Source organism: Anabrus simplex, chromosome 2 (assembly GCF_040414725.1).
Source record: "Anabrus simplex isolate iqAnaSimp1 chromosome 2, ASM4041472v1, whole genome shotgun sequence".
NCBI classification, from domain to species: Eukaryota; Metazoa; Arthropoda; class Insecta; order Orthoptera; family Tettigoniidae; genus Anabrus; species Anabrus simplex.
This window is the reverse complement of record NC_090266.1, coordinates 728,974,280-728,991,645: the sequence shown is the minus strand read 5'-3', so window position 1 is coordinate 728,991,645 and position 17,366 is coordinate 728,974,280. Positions and strand designations below refer to the sequence as shown.

The 17,366-nt window shown below is 39.2% G+C and overlaps 1 protein-coding gene across 8 annotated transcripts in view; it reads right to left on the bottom strand.

Annotated features, from left to right (window-relative positions):
* The window catches only part of LOC136864408 (atrophin-1), a 755,035-nt gene that overhangs the window by 50,316 nt on the left and 687,353 nt on the right, over positions 1 to 17,366 (bottom strand). For all 8 annotated transcript variants that reach the window (XM_068226264.1, XM_068226266.1, XM_068226270.1 and 5 more), the window contains one exon: positions 10,999 to 11,108. In XM_068226264.1, coding sequence (XP_068082365.1) covers positions 10,999 to 11,108 — 110 coding nt within the window. The remainder of the gene's footprint in view (positions 1 to 10,998; positions 11,109 to 17,366) is intronic.

Here is a 17,366-nt window from a genome sequence, read left to right as displayed (position 1 = left end):
ATTTTTTTTTAAACACTTCAACTTGAATAAAAGTCTATGTCATTGTATACCAGTCTTCAGGTATTTGTTGTTTATAATTTGTATTGAATATCTTCCTTAATTGTTGCTCTTATGGTTATGGTAAAAGGCCGTGTTGACTGTTTGACTTCCGAAAATTGCTCTTTGGATTGTGGTAAAAGGATGTGTTGACTGTTTGACTTGCTAAAGTCCTATAGTAGCTTCTCTGTTATATAAAATGGCGGTCTTCTGATTAGGGTAGCTTGCCTCATGATCTGCAACCAGCAGATCATAATATATTAAAATATGATATTTAATAAAAATAAAAAGCTCCGAATTCCAAATAGATCGTGGGAAGATAAATGTATTAGAAATTGCGTGGCCTTGACTCACCTTATCTGGAAAATGTTTATTCCGCGCTGCCTTGGGATCTGCCTTTGTGCACGACCTAGTGTAGTAGCGGTGTGACACGGTCTGATTGTTCGTGGAATCTTCCGGAGAAAGGGGAAGTAGAGTTGTGTTGTCATCTAGTACGTCTTGTGAGGGGGGAGGGAGTGCTGGTTGTGCTTCAGTGACGACGTACAGTAGAAGTACGCTACAGCGAGTACGGCATATAACGAGAACTCCGTTATAGCGACAACTTTTTTCTGTCCCTTCAGAATTCCTATATTAAACTGTGTATCGTCCTTCGGTTACAGCGAGAACCCTATCACTGGCGCATCCGTTATTACGAGCAACTAAGTGCGCACGATTTTTTCCGTTACCGATATTTATGCACCCCAGCGATGATATTACATGCGATTGTTTACCTTCGGCATCGTTTCCTCGCTATGTGCACTAGCGATTTCTCTCGTTGACATTCGAAGGCGATGTCAGAGTCGATTAATAATATCCGTCGACTGCTGTTGTGTAAAGAAAATTCAAAATGAAAGAGAACATATTTTCGTAACAAACGCGTCCGATAACGGTTGTTAACTCGTTAAAAATTAAGGCTGACTAAATGACCTCTTAATTTTGAGGCTAAATACTGCAATTAAGTAAGAATGGTATATACCTCGAGATATGGCAGAGTGCTTAATTGATTTCAGAGGTTAGTTTATATTTTGTCACATCTGGTTATATTATGGAAAGGCCATTATGAAAATTTATAGCGAGAAAGGTATAATTTCTCTACTGGCGCTCGAAGTGTTTTTTCATCATACGTATAATACGGTTAAGTTAGGATACGTGATGCTGTTTGAATGAGAAAACTGAAACGTTTGCAACAAAATGCGATCGATCATCTTCGGTACAGTATAGTTTTCTCACTTTGTGCATTTGCGAGCTCTCGCGTTGACATTCTAAGGCGATGTTGGAGTTGATTAGTAATACCCATCGACTGCTGTTCTCTAAAGAAAATTCGAAATGAAAGAGGATAACACGTTTTCGTAATAAATGCGTAAATAACGTGGTCGATAGCAGTTGTCAACTCGTTGAAAATAAAGACTGAAGTAAACAATATCTTAATTTAAATGTTATATACCATACGAAAATTAAGTAAGAATGTGATACACCTCAAGATATGGTAGAGTACATTACTGATTTCAGAGGATATTTTATATCTTCTCGCATCTAGTTACAGCTATTTACATGTAAATTTTTCGCGAGGAGGTTATTTCTCTACATGCGTTTCAAATATGTTTTCAGGATACGCTACATATACGGTTAGGTTAGGTGACGCTGTAACCGTACGAACGTACGATCCCCAAATTTTTAGGTTAGGAAATTTTTGTAAAATAGTTTGTAATATTGAAGTCATGTAAATCATGTAATTTTGTTCATTTATATGTAAAAACATAAGATTAGAAGAAGAATTTGTAGTAGGGAATTTTGTATATATATGTAACTTTAATTTGTGTGAGTGTCTGCACATGGCATGGCAGTGTAGGTTGCTCAAGAATTGTGCAACAAGGAAAAGTGGCTATATCGGGAAAGACAGTTAAAGTCAGTTGAAAGTGTTGTAACAAAGTGGCTTGGAAACCTGGGGTACGGCAGGTAGTATAGGCTGAAGATTGGAGTGGATCAATGTGAATGTACATGAGTGGATGTTCTATGTCACATCAGACGCACGATAGCCAATACGAGGGCTTTGTTTTAAGCGAGGTTGGGTTGACTGAGTGACGCGTGAAGATGTGCCTAGGAGAGCGCTGCTACCAGTAAACTTTTCAGGACGCTATAACCACGTGTAGCAAGCCTATATATGTATGTACGCGTGTGCGGCAAGTCATTCTAATTCTGATTCTTATGCTGATTCTGTGTTTTTCTTATTCGGACCGGTGCATGGGAGCTATGTATTTTGCGCAGTTTCCTATGCGATCTTCAATTGTTCCACATTTTGTAGAGCTTGAACAGCTCTACATCTCTTGAGAAAGGAATTAGTCGTCGGCCGAGCATGCAGTTTCAGTTGGAGAAACGTGAGGCGTCACACTAACCTGTGCGGCAATCGGGAAGGACTCAAGACGTCGATGAAGAAGTGTGTAAATAAGGTTAGGGATGCTCTTCGTAAAGAAGGTTGCATCCGTACGTAGAAAAGTCGTCGTACTTTTCTTTACCAGATTAGGATTTTCTTCTGTAACAGTAGAGAGTGCAGTGGGACTCTTACCTGGAGGTATGTTAAATGTATATAGTGAAAATAATTTTTTTGGTGGTTTGTAGATGTTTGTAATTTGCCTTTGCAAACGGCAAACACGAGTTGGTCTCGTCAAGTAGTGATTTTTTTTTTTTTTATGTTGGTGGTTTGTAGATGTTTGTAATTTGCCCTTGTAAGCGGCAAACACGAGTTGGTCTCGTCAACTGATTTTTTTTGTTGGTGGTTTTTAGTTGTCTGTATATTTGCCCTTTGTAAACGGTGAACAGGTGTTGGTCTCATCAAGTAATGATTATTGTATTTGTTATATATTTTTCATTATTTTGGGAGTAAAGTCATGGAATGAAACTTGCATTAAATCTTTTATCAGTGGAGTTAGGATGAACCTGGCATGCTACCCAACTTCAATTTCAGGGGTAAATAGCAACAGGTAAGGATATAGAGTAAGTCTGGAGCTTTGTAAGCCTGATGACCGTCGCCTTGGGAGAGGGAGTTGCTCGTTGCTCTACAGAGTTAATTATTCCTGCAATTGTTTTTGCGGGTGGCGCCCATTCTTGTTATTTATACCTATTTTAGTCACCGTTTATTCATTTCATATTTTCAATTGCTTGCAGATGTTACAATGCTGTTTGAAGAAGAAAGCTGAGGTGTTTGCCACAGAAATCTCTGGAGTGATACCGTATTTCTCCAAATCCAAGGCTTTTCTTTCTCTGAATCTCATGCGAAAACTCAAGGGTTGTTGCATTCGCGGCCTAACAGTAAGTTAATGGATACCACTGGCAACTACCGTGGTAACCACGCTGCTTCTTTTCACCTCCGCACAGAACTCGTTGACAATAAACGACCGCCTCTTTACAACACATCGCTAGCCGCGACAACCAGTTGTACAGTGCCTGTGTGTTTCTCAAATCTGCAGAATGGCATCAAAACATGCAACCCTTCTAATTCTTAGAAAAGCCATGGCTACTCAGTGGTAGAGTCATAATGCGTCTATTGTACTTGACGCTTAGTAAAATTAAGGTTTGTAGACAGCAGGAATATTTTCGTGATGGATAGTCATATTGTACAGTCATATTGTACAGATTCGTGGAAAAGGTATTGCCGGAAAATTTTCAATGGGTTCTAGTCGATATGATGCCAATTTTAAGTTAATGTTTATTAAACACTTGGAAATGTAGAATAATTGTGCAGACGCAAGAAAATATGGCATAGGCCTAACTAAAGCAAATATTTGGCGTTAGCGTGAAGACAAAGAGCTAAAAAATGCGTACTGTACAAAAAATGCATTCGGTGGTCCGCCACAAGGACGCTTTAAAGAAGTCGAAGATGAAATTATGAGGTATGTGCACGAAAAACGCAAGGGCCACACCGTGGCGCAATAAACTCGTTCGTTGACTTTCAACGTTCGCGATTAGGCCTATACATCGCTAGCCGCTGAATTTGGCCGAACCCAATAAGCGAGACGTGCGTGTAGCGGTAGCCGGTTATATCTGATGCTGCGTAAAAGTAACAGTTTTATAGATAGCAAGAATAATTTCGTGATGGGTCGTTGTATTGTAGACACGCATGGAATAGGTATTGTCGGAAATTTTCAATGAGTTCGCTTCGGTATTATGATGCCAATGTTAAGTAAATGGCCCTTAAACCCGCGGTAATAAAGAATAATATTGTGCAGCCGTAAAAACAGAAAGAAATACGGCATGACGAAAGTCAATGTTCGGCGTCTAAAAATAGTCTAAAAATGCGTAGGCCTACTGTACAACAAGGCATTTATATGATTTTACAAACTACTTTTTGAGCCTGATTTAAATTTTCTGAAGGAAAAAGTGGAGTTCATCTTGGATTCGGAGAAATACGTTACTAATTTTTTTTCAGAATGAAATTAAACAATAAACTTTCACGTAGTATCGGATAACGAAAAATAACAAACAAGTAAGCCGTAGTGTGGATATCATCTGCGGAAACGCAAGTTTTGAACAAACTGATTGTCGTTTCATACCGATTTTAAAGTGCATGAAGGGTTTTCCGACTTTTATAAAAAAATTTGGATATAACGACAATCCGTTATAGCGAGTAAATTTTTTGCTGTTATGAATTCTCGCTATAATGGACTTCTACTGTATTTGATTATTTCACTTGCTTGTCTTGTTTGTTTTCTGTTTACCAATTCCCCGGATTTAGTGATATGTTTGTATACGAGGTTTTTTGGTCGTTCATTTCGTTTAGATTCCGTTCCCTGTTCTCTAAATTATCGAGAGTAATGTGGATGTTTTCTAGGCTATTCATTAAACTTCCTTTGTTGATTCTACTGATAATTTGGAGATCCTGTCTGATGTTAGTGAAATTGTGGTTTGCCTCTTACATATGAGCTCCCATAGCAGAGTATCTTCTGTACTTCTCTGCATTGACGTGTTCCTGATATCTAATTAGAAAGCTCCTCACTGATTGCCCCACGTATGTTATTTTGCACTGGGTACATGTCAGCCTATAAATGCCAGAGTCCTGGAATTCGTCATCTTTAAGTTTAATGACTTTGTTGTGATTTAAAAAATCTGTGTTTCGTATTGTTGTTGGTTGAGAAAGCTACTTTGGTGTTGTGTTTCTTGAATAAATTCGTGATTTCATAAATCCTCGGGTTATTAAAGGTTAATTTGACGTACCTCTTTGCCTTCTCCGATTGCTGCTTTAGTTTAATTTGTTGTTGATATTTGCACTTAGTAATGATTTTGTTGATGAATTTCAAACTGAAACCGTTATGTAGGGCTTGTCGCGAATGTAAGATGGTTCCTTCTTTCTGTCTGTTTCTGTTAACGGGATTTCAAAGGCCCTGTTGACGAAACTATAGTAGGCGGATTTCTTTTGTGAAATGGGATGTAAAGCTATGCTTAATCAGTTCAGTATGACTCTTGACATCACTTTTCCTCCATATGAGAGCAACGTTATTCCCCTCCAGTAATTGAAATCTGAGAGGTCACCCTTCTTTGGTCTTGATGAGGACATCCTCCTTCCATTCCTCAGGAAGGCGTTCTTCGTACCATATTAACGTTAGAAGTGGCTCCATGATCTCCGCTGTTAAATCTCGATCTACCTTTAGGGCTTCTGGGATAATGTTATCTACACCTGGTGCTTTGCCACTCTTCATTTGTTTCACTACTTATGCAATTGTAAGGCATAAGGCATCTTAATCCTTTAACTACGACAAACGTTTCTTTTATAAGTTAATAGAAATATGTCTGGAAGACTTTGTTCGTGGCAGTTAGCCGAAGGAAATAACAGAGGGGTGAATATGTTGGCCATGGTTCAACATAATGAAGACTTCAGTCTTTTATGGAGTAATTCTGGTAATCTGGACAAGATCAGTCTGTCAGTAACAATATTGACGTTGCAAAGTTTCATCAGAACAAACATTCTCCAGAACATAGTACTTTTTTTTTGCTAGTGGCTTCACGTCGCACCGACACAGAGAGGTGTTACGGCGATGATGGGATAGGAAAGGCCTAGGAGTTGGAAGGAAGCGGCCGTGGCCTTAATTAAGGTACAGCCCCAGCATTTGCCTAGTGTGAAAATGGGAAACAACGGAAAACCATCTTCAGGGCTGCCGACAGTGGGACTCAAACCCACTATCTCCCGGATGCAAGTTCACAGCCACGCGCCTCTAACTGCACGGCCAAGTCGCCCGGTTAACATAGTACTAGTATGCTTGAAACTGCCCCACTGGTAAGGGACTCACTTTATGATATTGGTGACCTAGTTTCCACTTTGGAGGAAACTACCTTTAGTGGAAACCAGAGTGATCACGCTCTTCAGCTTTGTGGAATGAACAAAGTTATAGATTCTCCAAGTTTATATCCAGAGCATAAAACTGAATCTGCAGGAACATTACATAACTCTGATCCATTAGGGGTTTCACAGTCATCGGAGAATATACTCACTTTCTTGATAAGCGACTTGGATCATCAACAGACATCAGGTGATACATGAACAGCAGAAAACATACCGACGTCACATATCAGCAAAGAGCCTGCTTCAACCCATGTACAGACAGATTTAGGGCTGAAAAAAATCAGGCAAACTGCGGCAGCGAAAGCTATTTGACGTAAGTGTTTCTGAGAAAAAGGTTAAACAGCAGCAGAATACTAGAGAAAAGCATGTTTGGAAATCACCCTGTGGAACTATTTGTTGAAAAAAGTGTAGTGAGATATTCAGTAATATTCAAAGGGAGAAAATAAATGAAGAGTTTTGGAATCTTAGCAAAACTGAGAAAGAAGTTTTCATTTTAAGTCACACTGTTCGCCAACCTGTTAAATGGAGACGAAGTGGAGAAGATTCTCAGAGAAATATGTCCTTTAATTGAAAATGACGATGGCGAGAGAGCTTCGGTATTCAAAGATTTCTTCTTAACTACCTACCCTAGGTTTTTCTAAAAATAATGACACTTTCGTATGGACCATTTGTAGGGAAGCTAAAGATATTTCTTCAGTCTCCCCTGTGTCTACAGCAAAAACTAAAAGAATCAAAAGTACTTGGAACAAAGTTGACAGTGGTCTCATGAGGGCACATATCGAATCACTCAATTCTGCTATTTCACATTACCACAGGGAACATGCTCCAAACAGGCAATACCTTCCTAGCGATATCACAGCAGCATCCATGCACAAGCATTTTGTGCAGAATGTAGGAGGTACATGTTCTTTCTACCTCTATCGATCAGTGTTAAGGGAAATGAATATTTCCTTTACAAAACTTGGAAATGAAGAGTGTGAAAAATGTGAAATTTTCAGTCAGCACAATCCAAAATACAAAGTTAATGAGCTGCAAATTGGAAGTGGCATTTGCAGCGAGTGGGAATTGCACAGTAGTAGAGCAAGTGCAGCTAGAAGAAAATATATAGAGCATTCCGATAAGGAATTCAAAACTGACCACCTTTATCTTTCTGCAGATTTGCAGAAAGTGATTATGCTTCCACAAATGGATGAATTTAAGGTCTCAGTATTCACAAAACGTCTTATAGCATTTAATGAATCATTTGCTCTTGTAGGACCTACAACTGAAAATCGGTAGCCTTTCGCAGTATTATGGCACGAGGGTATATCAGGGGGCAAACAAGAGGACATAGTCAGTGCCTACCATTCTTTCTTTTTGCATCATAGAGATGCTGAACATGTTACCTTGTGGGCAGATAACTGTTCCTCTCAAAACAAAAACTGCTGTATACTTACACTTTTTATTTTTACGGTTAATTCATTGAAAATCAAAGCTAAGCAAATTACTACTTTGAGCCAGGACACACGTTCATGTCGGCTGACTCTTTGCATTTCCAGGTAGAGCTCTCCCTGAAGCGTAAGGGCAAGGTTTACAATTTTAAAGACTTCGAAGACTCTGTGAAGACGTCAAACAGTGGGAAAGTGCCAGCTAAAGTGATGGCTATCACGGACTTTTATGAATGGACACACGAATGTTCAACATACAAACTCAACAAACAAGAAAGATGTCGTCCAGCCCACCGAGATATTTCATCAGTACATGCTGAAAGGGGTAGCTTGTCGCTGTACTATAGAATGAGTTACGATGAAAATGAACCTGTAAGGAAACTGGATTTTCTGAACAGTATGGCAGTGCGTAAGGGAATTTCGGCACCCCAGCAACGAAGTACTTGTCGTGGAATTCCAGCAGCTAAAAAGCTGGACATTATAGAAAAACTCATACCACTCATATCCGAAAATAGAAGACAGTTTTGGCTTAATATTCCAACATCAGAAGTATCAGATTTGTGTGAAAGTTACGATTAATGATCAACGTGACAGATACTATGAAGAGTTCAAATGTTAATGTCATGAATATTCAGACATTTGGGCAATGCAGCTTGTCATCACACCTTCGTTTGTACATCAAGAATCCAAATATGTTTTTGTGTATAAAGTGCTTTACTTTATAAATTTTGTTAGCCGTTTCTGGTATGCATTCTGGCCAAGACATACTACTGTCTACCTATTTATTCTATGTCAAATAGTTTTATTCAATAAAATATAACATCAGCTATGAGCCTAGTACGTGCACTTACTAAGCAAATCCTCCTATAAATATGTTAAGAACAATGGGTATAGGAAGCCAAAAAGCCATAACTCCACTTTTGCCGATTTAATGCCAAAACATGACGTTAATTAACACAAAATAACAAAATAATTCTCATGGATGTATCAAATATCGTTGCATGGACACAAACTCATTTCTGCAATTTCTCGTAAACCAAAACTGACGGAGATACGGCTTTTTTGCTTAGTACGGTAGCTTTGGCCCACAAATATTGAACTACACTTCGATGCTCTTCACACGTGGACGACAGTAACATGCGCACCATGTTTGTTTTGTAGTTCAGGCTTCTCTCGCTAGAGCTGCACATGAAAACAAAATAACCTCTGTAGCGCAAACTTCAAACTATATCATTGTGAAATTTCAACATTTCAGCTGCAATACCAGGGGAGAAAAAATTATTATGCGTTACTTTCCGATCTGCCCTTGTATGAACAGTTCTAATCTAAGGTGAAATTCTTGAGAACTAAAATAATTTACAGTAAGTAGAAATGAAATGGCGTATGGCTATTAGTGCTGGGAGTGTTCGAGGACATGTTCGGCTCGCCAGGTGCAGATCTTTTGATTTGACACCTATAGGCGACCTGCACGTCATGATGAGGATGAAATGATGACAAAGACGACACATAAACCCAGTCCCCATGCCAGCGAAATTAACTAATGACTGTTAAAATTCCCGACCCTGCTGGGAATCAAACCCGGGACCCCTGTGACCAAAGGCCAGCACGCTAATCATTTAGCCATGGAGCTGGACTACAGTGAGTTAGTTACCTCCCTCTCTCACAAAAACTGCTATCAAAATATTCTGCCATTTAGGGAAGTCCATTTCTTTTTTACAATGTGCATTATGTTGCACCTATACAGAGAGGTCTTATGGCGATGTTGGGACAGGAAAGGCCTAGGAGTGGGAAGGAAAGAGAATTTTCCAAGAAATAATACAAACTATTTAAATAATAATAAAACAGAGGCTTGAACGGATCATTTCTGAAGAGGAGAGAAAGATGAGAAGTGAAAGAATGAAGAGGTTTAGGGAAGAGAAGAGAAGAGAAGAAAGGCCAAGAATCCTCAATTTCTATCCGGTCCATAGATGGCCAAATTTAGAAAACAAGAAAATAATAATTTCATGTGACTATTTCTAGCGTGGTAACCTTGTAAAACAGACCAGTCCCCGAGCCAAGGGAATTAACCATTTAAGGTTAAATCTCCGACCCTGCCAGAAATTGAACCTGGGGCCCTTTGAACCGAAGAGTACCACACTGACCATTCAGCCAAGGAGCTGGATAACTATTTAAATAATGATGATGATGATGATGATGATGCTTGTTGTTTAAAGGGGCCTAACAGCTAGGTCATCGGCCATTAATGGCACGAAATGAAATGACAAATTAAAAGCCCCAAAACATCCATTGACCACAATTCAAAACATGAAGACGATGGATGGATGGGATTGGATGGGATTGGATTGGATGGATGTGAATTTAAAACGATCAGTGGAACCGAACCACAGTGCCTCACATGCACAGAAGCTGGTGTAGAACAATAGTATTACTGACCAAGGGACTGCTTCTATAGCACAATACTGAATCAATGATATTTGTAGTCGAAAGGGGTCCAAAATCCAAGTCAGCAGCCCCTCACAATGGTACTTATCGATAGGAAAGTAGAACCATGGTATTTGTCATGTTGCGGTACTAATCAAGAGTAGTGTAGACTCGCAGTATTCCACAGATTATGGTATTACTCACAGGTAATGAAATTCGCACATGTATTGCAGACCTACGCTGTTTCGCACATTGTGGCGCCATTTACAGGCAACGCAAACCTATGGTGTTCATCAAATACAGGTACTAACCACAGAGACATGTACTATCCTGTGGTGTTCCTCATATCACGGGTACTAATTATAGGCAAGCCAGAACTATGGGTTCCCTCATCCCATGGCGTTGCTCATATAGTGCTACTAATCACAGGTACTGTAAAAGCCGCCACGCTCTCGTTTGCTACTAATCACAAACCTATTTAGTACCCAACATAGTGGTACTACACGCAAGTAAAAGCGACCCATGTTGTTCCCCGCGTGGTGGTACCAATCATAAGTAGTTTCATGGTTCTAATTTGATCATATCTTGGTCGCCCCTTTTAGTCGCCTCTTACGACAGGCAGGGGATACCGTGGGTGAATTCTTTATCTGCGTCCCCCACCCACAGGGAGTTATTAAAATAACAAATACAGTAAATGTAATGCAAATATGATTTAGCAGGCAACTACTGTAACTACCATCTTACCGAATATATTCTTCATGCTGCGCAACTAAAGACGGATGAGGATGGGGAAAACGTTCACGTTCCATCATCATTTGCCTCTGCAGTTGTTCATGAGCTGCCTGCGCTGAAAGCTACAAAATAAGAAAAAGATATAAACACTATTTGTCAACTTCCTAAAAAATAAACCCTGATTGATAAATTAATTACTCTTTAAATAACAGATGAGAAAAACCAATAAAACACAAAGAAAAGTCTTCAAAGTTTATACATAAGGTGCCACCAGTGAGCTACTGTCTAACCTCAGGAAGACAAATGAAATAGATGTGATAACTGCTATGTCCGGCTGCATGCAACTTGTAGCCCCTGTGACTGGAAACAACTTAGCAAGGAGTGTATGGATCAAGTATTCTTTGGCTCCCCCTACATAGACTTTTGTTGTGAAAGGGAGCACAAGGTCTCTATGTAAAAATTAAGTGGTATTAAGTTATATACTTTCCACAAGGACAAAGGAATAGGCGAGTCATATAGATCCAAAAGCTGCTGCAATTTTTTAAAATTTTCAGGAAGTGAGAAAAATATTTAAAATCCACGATTTACAAAAAAAAAAAAAATTGAATACTGCTTGTAAGTGTTAGTATTACTCTCTATAAAACTTTAAAACATGCATTTGGGTGTCCTGGATGCTCTGTTAAAAAATTGTGAACAATTTTAATATGGAGAAGGTAACATTTGGGACTCACCAACGAAAAAGGCAGATTTTGGAAGTTACAACAGCAGAATAGAAAGGTTTTGGAACTGACCAATATTATTTACTGACCAAACTTATTTATCAGAACTCGTGTAAATACTAATGCAGCAATAGAAACATAAACCATCATACTAGAAAGGAAATGCAGAATGGTTACTAATCTAAATTCTAAGATCACAATCATTCTTCTTGAAATTGTTACACAATACCTTTCTTCTTCTGCGACTTCTTGTGTGTCATTTTCTATCGTCATGTGTGCATCACATAACATTTTGTAAAAACTAAGATTTTGAAGTTCCCTCCAGGAATTGTTAAGTGGTTATTCAGGAGTCTATCTACGCCTCTCAGCCTCAGGGAGTTTACGACAGCACCTACTGGAAGCACTATAGGGTTCATAGTTGGACTGATTTCCCTTTTCTGTTAACTGGTCTTGAATCACAAGAGTCTATGCGAAAGTACTGTTGTCCTCTGGTAATGGTATTTAGAGGATTGTTTTTACTCAGTGTTATAATAATCCTTTTAGAGGAGTGAAAATTGACGTGCCACCTTCCAGGGAGAAAAAAGAGTATCTGAAGCACAGCTTTTCCAATCACACACTGGGCATTCCTCAGAGCCCAGATGTACAACAGTCCCATGACTAGAAACTATTTTCATATACTCTTACCGAGCTCGATAGCTGCAGTCGCTTAAGTGCGGCCAGTATGCAGTATTCGGGAGATAGTAGGTTCGAACCCCACTGTCAGCAGCCCTGAAAATGGTTTTCTGTGGTTTCCCATTTTCACACCAGGCAAATGCTGGGGCTGTACCTTAATTAAGTCCAAGGCCGCTTCCTTCCCACTCCTAGCCCTTTCCTGTCCCATCGTCGCCGTAAGACCTATCTGTAATACCAATATAATTGTCCGTTATTGGACATTATAAATTTTCCAGCTAACTCATTCTTGGTTGCCTGCGTTTCGCCCTCGTGTGCTAAGTTAGGCTCGTCAGTTGGGACTTAGCACACCACCCAAGACGCAAGGCAAGTGCATACTGTGGAGGCCACTGCATAGGCTATTTGAAGCCACCAGCAGTGCCAATGCACTATGAGAGCTATGTCTCATTTCCAAAAATAGATGTCTGCCTGGCCATCAAATGATGTAGATGTTGATTCCCATAGGGAACCTAGAATATTTGTCCTGAATGAGTAAATTTATAATACCAATATAATATAATATAATATAATATAATATAATATAATATAATATAATTATAAACATCTACATCAGACCTATCTGTGTCGGTGCGACGTAAAACAACTAGCATATACTCTTATGGCTCAACTAAAGTATCTTTTCTCTTAATTTCCTATTCAATTCAGGCCAAAACTCCATCTGGAAGAATAAAGGAATGGACTTTAACTGGGAATATAAGCTCAATGCCTTATACCTGTTCAGGAGCATTACACAGAAGCCATTACACAATTTTTGTTTTGTCCACTACACCCATGTAGTTTAGCAACAGAACTATACAGAGCTTTTATAAGGAAAAATGTTTTCAATTCATTGTATTACTAATTCATCTAATGTTTTAATATCTCAACTATAGACACTGAACACTATAATTCTCTATGTTAGATTTTTATCTTAATCAAGTTGTTTTTAAATTTTACTGTCTTATTGTAATACACCGATGATGACCTAAAAGAGTTGAAACATGTCTGCAATGTTGATGTGACTTTTATCAATCTCATAGATTGAAATGTATAGAGTACTGAATAGGCAGATAAACAAAGTTTTTCTCAATTGTGAACAATGCAGAAGATGACAAAGATGACGACTTAGCAGAAAACACCAGCCACGACACCACAGACGAGATATTCAATGTCTCCGAGGTAAGAGTTTTAAATACAGTATATGGGTTGGTAAAATTAGGCTGCGTAGAATAAGAGTTTCCTTGCAATTTTTTTTTTTTAATATTTTCAGGTTGTATTACGACTTATCAAGTGATCTGACATTCTGCTCATGAAATGGTGGCATGACGATGGGAAAAGGAAAAACACAAGGAGACATTTTCAGAAAAAATTGGTATGACCTACTGTATATTTACAGTGCATGTACTATTGAACATCATTTTCTTTCGTAAATACAGCTGAGTAGTTTGGGTTTCCAGTATTAATCTCCTGAGGCCCAGAACATTTCTCTTTTGGTCAAATGTCATAAAAGTGTATACTTCTTTAACGGTGCCTTGGTGGGAGACAGTGAAGTGAGAAGCATATCACACCAAGGTAAGTGAATTCCCAAAAAAAATGGAACACCAATTAAAGGTCAATTTATATTTATTTTATTTTTAAAATATTTCTTTTACAGGATATTCCATTTTTAAACAGTGTCCTTTTAAAAGGACACCAGGCCTCAGGAGGTTAAAACACTTTATCAACAATGTACTATCGAAAAATGATTCTTAACCTCTAAAAAAGACATTTAAATTATTACCAAAATTTTAATTATCCCCCGCCTGGTTTTAGTTAACAGAGTTCGACTGTATATTCATATACTGTAACTGGGAAAGTACTGAAGAGCACAACTGAATCTTGGGTTCCTGCTGGAGACAGAGCATAAAGCTATCTTCTACCTTTCCTTATTTATATCTTGCTCTGAGACAAGTACCTCCAACTGCAGCCACCGTTCCTCCTCCTGAAAGCAGTCAGGACCTCCCCACCTTCTAATAAGAAACCAAATCTTTATATTACATCACCTGAAAGGCAAGTCTGATGGATTTAAGGGACCTGGAATGTAATGCCATTCATTAGGAGAAGTATTTTGTCTGATTTCTCTGCATCTGTTGCTGATGAAGATTTTCAAATCATCATCTTCCTTTATCCATGCAAGAATGACAGATGAATCACTCCAGCAGTATGACTTACTAATTTTGAGCTCTAGACTCTTCTTCTTTTACGTCACAGCATAGCCTTAATGCAAGCAAGGTGGCTATCAGTTGAAGTCAAGGCACAGATAATTCCTTTAATGGTGTTAATCTAGACCTTGCCTGTACTGGACACACAGTTATTTCCCCCCTGCAGACAGTTCCCAACGAAGCATACGCTGTGTAGGATTGTCTTGCTAGCATCAGTAAACACATGTAGGTTAACTGCTTCAGGTTCCATCGGCACCTCTGTTAATGTTCTCCTCACCTGACATTTCCCCAACCGTGGCAGATTTTTAAGCCACATCAAAATCTTATGCAATATTTCTTCGGGTAATTTTGCAGGAGCAGTTTCGGCACTAACATTGCCAGACTGACAAAACCAAGAGAAGTGAAGACTTTCTGGGCAATGGAGAACAGCTTTCACTTTGTAATTTTGTTATCTGTGAGCCCTGCAGAACTGACATCACAGAAAATCTCATTAGTTTTAGTGTCAAACAACAAGCCAAAAAAATGGTACTGTCTCAACTGCTGTACTAGTCTATCCACGGAGTTCAAATTTTGCAGTAGACATAAGCCTGTTCGCTTCTTTTAAAAATATTATTTTTTATTTTTATAACTTGCTTTACATCACACTGACGTCCGACTCGTTGGCTGAATGGCCAGTGTACTGACCTTCGGCTCAGAGGGTCCCGGGTTTGATTTCCGGCCGGGTCGGGGATTTTAACCTTCATTGGTTAATTCCAATGGCCCGGGGGCTGGGTGTTTGTGCTGTCCCCAACATCCCTGCACCTCACACACCATACATAACACTATCCTCCACCACAACAACACGCAGTTATCTATACATGGCAGATGCTGCTCACCCTCATCGGAGGGTCTGCCTTACAAGGGCTGCACTCTGCTAGAAATAGCCACACGAAATTTAAAAAAAAAAAAAATCACACTGACACACATAGGTCTTATGCCGTCGATGGGATAGGAAAGGGATAAAAGTGGGAAGGAAGCAGCCGTGTCCTCAATTAAGGTCCAGCCCTAGCATTTGCCTGGTGTGAAAATGGGAAACCACGATAACCATCTTCAGGGCTGCCAACAGTGGAGTTCGAACCCACTCTCCCGAATTCAATAACTTCTTTCACGTATTTCCTTAACTCAGCCTCAAACTCAACACTAGTCACAGTTGTCTACGTAGAATGACTTCTTTAGCATCTAAGCTGTACCTTTCAGACCCTCTGGAACGTCATCCAAGAGATGGCACTAAGCAGCACTTACAAAGTTGAAAGAACATATGGAGTCAGAAAATAACTACCATTTTTCCACATAAAATACCGTATTTCTCCGAATCCAAGACAATGTTTTTTCCCCCTCAGAATCTCATATGAAAAATCAAGGCTCCTCTTGCATTCGTGACCTAACAGTAAATTAACACCACTGGCAGCTACTACGGTAACCATGCTGATTCTTTTCACCCTCTGCGTGCACGCATACACACAAACTCGCTGACAATCAAGTTTGCGTCTTTATTATATATCGCTAGCCGCGGCAACCGGTTGTACAGTGCCTCTGTGCAAAGTCAATGGATTTCGGGAAATAGTGAAGAGTGAATGACCTTCGATTAGCCTCTACAAAAACGTTTCTCAAATCAGCAGAATGGCATCAAAACATACGAGCCCTCCAAATTCTTAGAAAGGTCACGACTACTCATTGGCGGAGTTATAACGCGTCTACTGTACCTGACACTTAGTGAAATTAAGCTTTATATATAGCAAGAATATTTTTGAGATGGATCATTGTATTGTAAAGATATGTGGAAGGTATTGCCGGCAAATTCTCAGCAGGTTCTCGTCGATAGTATGAAGACAATTTTATATTAATGGTTAATAAACACGCATAAATTAAGAATAATCGTGCAGCCGCAAGAAAATACGGCATAGGCCAAACTAAAGCCAATATTCGGCGTTAGCGTGAAGACAAAGGTAGTTAAAAATAATACGCGACGTAAAAAAATGCATTCAGCGGACTGCAACAAGGATGCTTTAAAGAAGTCAAAAATTAAATTGTGAGGTATGTGCATGAAAAACACAAGGGCAGAATGGCCATACCACGGTGCAGTAAACTCGTTTCTTGACCTTCAACGTTCACATCTATTAGGCCTATACATCACTAACCGCTGAAGACGGCCGAACCTGGCAAGGGAGATGTATGTGCAGTGGCACCTGATGCCGAGTAAAAGTAACAGTTTTATACACAGCGGGAATATTTCCTGATGTATCGTTGTATTGTAGAGACATATGGAACAGGTATCGCTGGCAAATTTTCAATGGGTTCTCTTTGATATTATGATGGCAAATTTTTAAGTTAATGGTTATTAAATCTGCAGAAATAAAGAATAATTGTGCAGGTACAAAAAAATACGGCACAACTAGAGCCAATGTTTGGCATTTGCGTGAAGACAAAGATAGTCTAAAAATGTGTACTGTACAAGAAAGGCATTCATGTGATTTTACACAGAATTTTTAATGCCCAATTTATTTTTTTGAAGGAAAAAGTGGGGGTCATTTCGGATTAATAGAAATACGGTGTTTAAATATGAAGATTAAAGAGAAGGGTAAAAAATCCTGCACCCAAAAGAATAAGACCACAATTACAAAACTAAATTAAAGAAGTAAGCTTACCCCTTGAATCAGGAAGTTTTGCAGTGGAGCGGACCAACCATGGACCCATGTATGTCCTACAACGACCC